Genomic DNA, 7,500 nt, shown 5'->3' on the forward strand with positions numbered 1-7,500 from the left:
GGGGAAAAAAAATCAAGTCTGTTAAATTAGATTAAGCAGATCTCAAAAGTCAATTAAAAATCAGCACTCTGTTTTGCAAACAAACAACTTGCTGATAGATTGAATTGAATAGTTTATGCATGGACAATAGATTTCTGTTTTGTGAATGTATACTTATATAGATGTCTTCTCATGCATGCTATTTATATTACAATTTATATGATGGAAATTTTTCCGTAATGGGACTAATGGGTCATCTTCATCCATCCATCCATTTTCTTTACCGCTTATCCTCACTAAGGTCGCAGGCTGTTGGAGCCTATCCTAGCTATCTTCGGGCGGGAGGCGGGGTACACCCTGAACCGGTCGCCAGCCAATCGCAGGGCACATAGAAACAAACAACCATTCGCACTCACATTCACACCTACGGGCAATTTAGAGTCTTCAAACAAGCTACCACGGATGTTTTTGGGATGTGGGAGGAAACCGGAGTCCCCGGAGAAAACCCACCCAGGCACGGGGAGAACATGCAAACTCCTCACAGACGGGGCCGGGATTTGAACCCCAGTCCTCAGAACTGTGAGGCAGATCTGCTAACCAGTCGTCCACCGTGCTGCCCAAGGTTATCTTATACTACAAATATTTATAATAAATAATAATATACTTTTAACATGACCCCGTTCTCAGATGACATCTCCAGTGACGTATTCACTCATTTCCGGTTCAGAGACCATGAGTTATTTTACAATTATATCTCCAGATGCATATTAATTGGGTTGTTCTTTTTGTTGTTCAAACTTTAAAAGTTTTTTTTTTCTTTTAAAAAAAAAAAAACAATATAGTGTTTATTTCATCGAATTCATTTATTACATTTTCGTCACAGTGGCCGGAAACAGCGCCATACTGGCAGGTAATGTCAGACGCTGGATTACCACCCCCTCAACAAAACCCCCCCAATCGGTGTTATATCTATAACGAGTCAGCATTCAGTGATTTTCATAAAATACGGATGTTCCGTAACATTTGGCAGCTCTGTAAAGACTCTGCATCGGTCTGTCGTGGTGAAGAAGGAGCGGAGATGAAATGTGAAGTAAATGCGATTTACTTCCACGTTCCCAAACACACCTTTGGTCAAGAGCTGTGGGTCATGACCAAAAGAACAAGATCACCGGTAAAAGCGGGGTGTAGGGTAGTAGGGTGAGCAGCTTGGTTATCCGGGAGGGGCTCAGAGTTGAGCCTCTGATCGAAAGAAGCCAGATGAGGTGGCTCGGCATCTGTTTAGGTTTAGGGTGCCTCCTGGATGCCTTGGTGAGGTGTTTTGATCACATCCCACTGGAAGGGGCCCCTGGGGACGACCCAGGACACGCTGGAGAGATGATGTCTCCTGGCTAGCTTCAATTGTACTCTGTTTGAGCCCGTTTTGTGGAGGATGACTTCGTAAACATAAGCTTTCACACACCACTGGAAGTGTATTTCATAAGTGAGCGAGACACAGCCAGCTGCCGCCAAACCATGCAAATATAAAAGCATGTGTTGTGGTTTAAAATAATAAATACTGTAGATTTATAATTTATAATGTAACTATGGATTAAATAGCAACGCTTGCAGTCATTGTCGTCAAAATCAAGGTTCAAGGTGCTTTTATTGTCAATTCTTCAATATGCGTAACACATACAGAGGACTGAAATTACGGTCCTCAAGGGCCTGTGGTGCTACAAAAGAGTACAAATAATAATATAAAAAGCTAAATAAAACTATGGTATGTCCAGTATAAAAAGTATTAATTGAATGTGCAAATATCAAAGGTCAGGTGATGTGTGCAACATAATCAAGGTCAGAGAATCATGGCAAATAAGACAAATAAATTAGATGACAAAACCCCAATGCTGCTGAAGTGGCTGGTGCGACCCTGAGTCGAGTGTATGTGTGTGTGTGTGTGTGTGTTTGCGTGTACTGATTTGTGTGTGTGTGTTTATGTGTGTGTGCGTGTGCATATATGTGGGGAGTCAGAGTTCAGCGTTCAGGTGGGCAGAGGACATAAGAGGTAGACAGGGCACAGCGAGCAGAGAGTTCAGATTCCTGACAGCATGAATAAAACTGTCTTTGAGTTAACTAGTCCTGGCCCGCAGACTCCGCATTTTCCTTCCTGATGGCAGCAGACTGAAGAGGCTATGTGATGGATGGGTGGCATCCCCCGCTATGCGGAGGACTTTTCAGGTGAGGCGGGTGCTGTAAATGTCCTGCAGGGAGGGAAGAGAGGTTCCGATGAGCTTCTCAGCTATTCTCACTATGTGAAGGAGAGTCTTGCAGGAGGATGCGGTGCAGGCTCCGTACCACACAGTGATGGAGTTCGTCAGGATGCTTTCTATGATCCCTCTGTAGAACGAGCACATGATGGAGGTCTGCCAGTTGCACATCGAAGTGTTGATTCCCATCTGGTCCAATTTGGAGATCAGTAGTTGATGGATGATAGTATTGAATGCTGAGCTGAAGTCTATGAACAGCAGTCTGACATATGAGTCCTGAGAGTCCAGGTGTGTGAGGGCAGAGTGAAGGGGGGTGGAGAAGGCTTCACTGGTTGACCGGTTGGACCGATATGCAAACTGGAAGGGGTCTGTGGAGGGTGGAGGACTTGATGTGGTGCATGACTAGCCGGTCGAAGCACTTCATCAGGATGGGAGCGAGCACTAATGGATGGTAGTCATTGAGGCAGGAGGGAGATGACTTCTTCGGGACCGGGATGATGGTGGCTCTGAAGCACGTGGGGACAACACCCTGACTCAAGGTGGTGTTAAAGATGTCTGTGAAGACATCTGTAAGTTCAGCTGCAAAGTCCCTCAGAACACGACCAGGGATGTTGTCTGGGCCCGGGGCTTTTCGTGTGTTGACCCTGCCGAGAGATCATTTCACGCTGTCCTGGGTGAGTGTCAGCACTTGGTCACTAGGAGGGGGTGGTGCTGTTGTGCGCCTCAAAGTGAGCAAAGAAGTCATTTAGCTCATTCAGCTGGGAGGTGGAGCTATCACAGCTCTGTGGTGAACATCGGGAAAGGAACCGGTACGCCACAGCACCTGACAGAGCCCCACCCCTCCGCGGCCCAACAACTGGGGAGTCCAACCAAGAGAAATGTGAAAACCAACCACCCACTCTTTTACGATGGTTACCAGGTCCCCGACTGGCAACCATTATCCCTGTACCGTGATTGTGGGAGGTGGGGTGTTAAAATTTGAGAAACTGGTGGGGTGAGGCGAGACGGTCACAGGGCAATAATGACCTGCCACCGTCACCCCTACCCCGGGCGACCAGTTCCCCAAAGGATATGCGAATGTATGTAGTGCATTAAAAATCTGCAGGAGAGAAGCATGGCAGGCTGGAGTGCCGGGACACCTGGCCAAGTGTCCTTCCCATCCCACCCAGCCCTGCACCTCCCCCACAGGAGGGTGTATGATGCATTAAAACTGGAGGACTGGAACAGAGGTGAAGGGGAGGGGAGTCAGCACCCGGCCGGGCGCCCGCCCCACCATGCTTGGTGCCAGTCCCCCGGGGGACCCTGAATGAGATATGACTGTGCCCAATGTGCGGAGTATGTACAGTGTGAATATTAAAAAATGTGCAGAGTGTTTGAAGTAAGAGGCTAGAGTCCTGCGGGTCTGGCCTGGCCCGACCGGTCGGCAGACCACAGAAGAGGGGGGAAGTAGGGTTGGGCATTACCCGAATACAAGAGACTGCGGCCCTGTCCTGTTTTGTGTGCAAACTGTCATTTCTGCTCACCTTCCCTATTAGTGAATGAACAATCTAACGCTTGGTGAATTCTGCTTCAGAATGATAGCACGTCGCAATGAACGCTTGCTCGTGGAAACAATGCAAACAGCCAGTCAGAGCGGAGCTGTTTTCCATATTTAAATTAAGAAGCTCAACAATACATTTGGAGCAAAGCTTATTTACATATCGCATATTAATAAGAAATCTGGCGTCTGAACAGCCAGGCGAAAAAGATCAACGAGAATAGCTTGAAAAAGGGCATCCTAGGCATTTTCAACCCAAATTAGGGAGGAGAAACAAGACCGCTACAAGCGGCAACGCGATGTCATGCAGACAGGAGGCTAACAGCAGAAAATTCCACAACTCTTTGCAAAAACACACTTGAATCTCCCAAATCCATTTGGAAAAATGTGTTGTAGTCAGAGAGGAAAGTTGAACCTTTTGGGCATAATTCTAAAAGCGCAAACACAACGCTTCTCATCACCAAAAGAACACCATACCTACACTGAAGCACAGTAGTGATAGCATCATGCTTTGGGGCTGCTTTCCTTAGCTAGAACTGATGCCTTTGTCAAGGTGGATGGGATCACGTTATAAATATCAGTCAGTGTTTGCACAAAACCTTCAGGCTGCTGGTAGAAAGCATTAAATAAATGTCAGAAAAAGCCTACTTGAACATTTGAACTTCATTTGGGGTTAATGAGAGGTACTTTCAAGTTTAAGGTGGAAGCTGTATGCTGACTTCCACTTTACATAATGTGATTGATTGCTGATCCGTCCCCAGTTACAAAAGGTTGTGCACACACGTGCAATCTTAGTAGTTTATTTTTACTTCCCCAATTGAAAATAATTCATATTTTCTCAATTGAGTTGTACTGTTTATAGGTCATTCTAAAGGTGGAAAACGTATTCAAATGATTTATCTTGGTCCCATTTTTCTATACATTACAAAAAAAACTGGCATTTGAACAGGGGTCTTTAGACTTTTTATATACATTGTAACTATACCTACTTACCTACTAATTTTGGTCAGTACCTATAACTGTGATATAAAATGTTTAATTCTAATAATCGACATGCACTCTATTTCATTAATGTAAGGGACACAGACGGTAGATGATGAACACACCAGACTGACAGCCCAGGGTCCAAGGTCCAGAAAGCGGCCAAGAAGGTCCAGAGCCCGAAGTCGATGCACTTGGCTCAGGAGGACCTAGTAGAAAACAGAGGTCAGTGGTCATTTGTGCTTCTTCCAGAGCAACAGGAGCAGGATGAGCGATCATAGAAGCAGAGAGGTTGAGGCAGTGGAGTGAAACAGATGGCAATCTCACCACTATAACTACCATGCTGGCCCGAGGCCACACTTGTTTTCACTATGTTTAGGGGGGTGTCCTCTTGAATAACATTATCACTTGAAGAAAAAAAAATCCTTATGTGTTACCACAGGCAGACTATACAACACGATCACCAACCAGAATATAATCAAATGTATTCAAGAAAGCTAATTGTGCTAAAATGTACTTCTTGTTTCTATAGCATTTTGCATTAAGCATAGTGTGTACAGAATGTGTTGTGTGAGGACTGAACATTCCTGAGGGACTGTCCCACAGTGTGCGTGGGAACAAGCATATGGATGAACATAGGCGCATACTCACATGCACGAAAACACACATGCACACAGCCCGCCGACACAAAATGTATTATTAGCATACTCCGTGACATAAACCTAGTGAGCGTGACGACCACACGTAAAGAAGGCGGGGGAAGACTTCTTCCGTGTTACCTACAGGTCCAAATACACAGCACACGTTTGCGTGGTTAGTAAAGAGTAAAAGAGCACCAAATCCCTTTTGTTTTCTTTTCGCTCTAAGTTCTTACAAGGTTGATTTATTTTCAAAACATTACCAGCTGATTAGACTTGTCACAAAATTAACACCGTCCACACACTCATCCATAGATAAGTGCATTTGATGCAAAACTCAAAACAAATTTGCTATTTTCTTAAAAAGTTGGGCTAAAGGTGCAATCCTTCAGTAATGTGCCTATATAAAAATCCGTGTGTGTGTATTTATGTCACTTCATTATTTACATATAACCTTGATACTAGTCTGTGCAATGGATCAGCATTCTATTATCATGTTTTGTGTATGCCCTGTGAGAGACAAATATGTTATTTGATACACACAAAAAGATGCATCCTAATCTCAGTCAATATAAAGAAACTCCCTCAACGGATATACAACGGCAATAACATGAGGTCGGCCTACAGATCCATCAAAGACACTCTCACTTTTGACAATAATTGCTTTTAACCGACATTGTGTTTATTATTATGGTTGTAGTTTGATATTGGGGGATCTGCGGGGGGGATAAGTGGCTAAGAAAGCGGCCTGCGAAAAGCTTTGTAATCGAGGCTCTTTGAAAAGACCATTTGTGGTATAGCTATTTATTATTGTGCAGATTGTAAGAATTTAAGCTATATTATAGCCTAAATTGTGGCTGGTGGTCTGTACAATAATCTTCCAATATTGAGGGAATAATCTTAAATCTTATTTCCACATCATACAGGTGTGCCTAAAAGGAAAAATAAATGTTTGTGCCCATCAAATATGAAGCTTGAACATGAAGCTTAAAACAGCCTTAAAATTACAGTACTAGGCTGCATTATATTGCATAATCTTAAAGGTCTCATGTCTGTATTTGCTTTCACTCGCCAAGCAGTTCTACCCAATCAGTACGGCTTTTTCCACAGCTTTTAACAAGTCCTGGCAGGACTGCTAACAGAGGGCTTAGTCAGCAAGAAATTACCATTCAACACGGACAGCAACACACAGCCACTGCACTGTGATATATTACAACACAACAGCTGTAGAGGCCGGTGGGACGGGGAGAGCGGAATCCAACAATTGATGCACAGCATAAAGGTTCTTGCACCCTAATTAGGGACTTTAAAAAATATGTTACAACTATAGGAAACAACTATGACACTCTGGTCTTGTCACAGTCTTCTTTGTTGCTGGGCTCTAATGAAGAATATTAGCCTGCTCTTGCCACACATATCAGCCGCCGAGGAGAGAGATTTAAAGAGAGGTACAGTTATTGTGTGGAAAGTACTGCTGCAATGGTAATTTTCCATTAAGTGGCAAACTCTTGCTGATATACGAGTTCAATCAAGATGCAATCGTCATGAGCTAAAGAGGTTCCTTGTGTATAATGGAAAAATAAAGCCTGTTTAAACTAAATTTTCACCATTGCTGACTTGGGTCTATCTGTTAAAGTGACGGCGCCCTGGCAGCGGCACATTCCTCTTTGTTACTTATGGTCTCATCCTAACCCGACACTCGACATCAAGCTGAAATGCTCAGCAAGATTTTAAAAAAGCAACAAAAAAAAAATTAAATAAATAAACAAACATGATAGGACACACTTCGCTTTAGTTCTCTTAAAGACGGTGTGACATTTTAATTTAAAAGTTCAGTCTTGGGTTTTGTGGTAGCGACTGACATTAAGAACACAATATACTCAACAACACTAATCTAATAATATTGCAATCAACGTTTAGCTTGTTCAGATGTCAAAATAGGGCAAAATTTGGAATTAAGATAATTTGACTTCATCTCTGTTGTATATTAGAGCAATATACTTGCATTAATCAAATCAAGACCTCTGAGAGAATGAAGCCTTACATTTAATATTGCTGTATTACTGTAAATACAGTACTCAATATATTTAACACTTTTTTGATATGGCAACATGCAATA

At 43.3% G+C, this 7,500-nt stretch overlaps 1 protein-coding gene across 3 annotated transcripts in view; it reads right to left on the minus strand.

Annotated features, from left to right (window-relative positions):
• Positions 1-7,500, minus strand: part of rptor (regulatory associated protein of MTOR, complex 1) — a 152,831-nt gene that overhangs the window by 71,737 nt on the left and 73,594 nt on the right. For all 3 annotated transcript variants that reach the window (XM_061680157.1, XM_061680158.1, XM_061680156.1), the window contains exon 13: positions 4,869-4,952. In XM_061680157.1, coding sequence (XP_061536141.1) covers positions 4,869-4,952 — 84 coding nt within the window. The remainder of the gene's footprint in view (positions 1-4,868; positions 4,953-7,500) is intronic.

This window comes from Phycodurus eques, chromosome 6 (genome assembly GCF_024500275.1).
Source record: "Phycodurus eques isolate BA_2022a chromosome 6, UOR_Pequ_1.1, whole genome shotgun sequence".
NCBI lineage: Eukaryota > Metazoa > Chordata > Actinopteri > Syngnathiformes > Syngnathidae > Phycodurus > Phycodurus eques.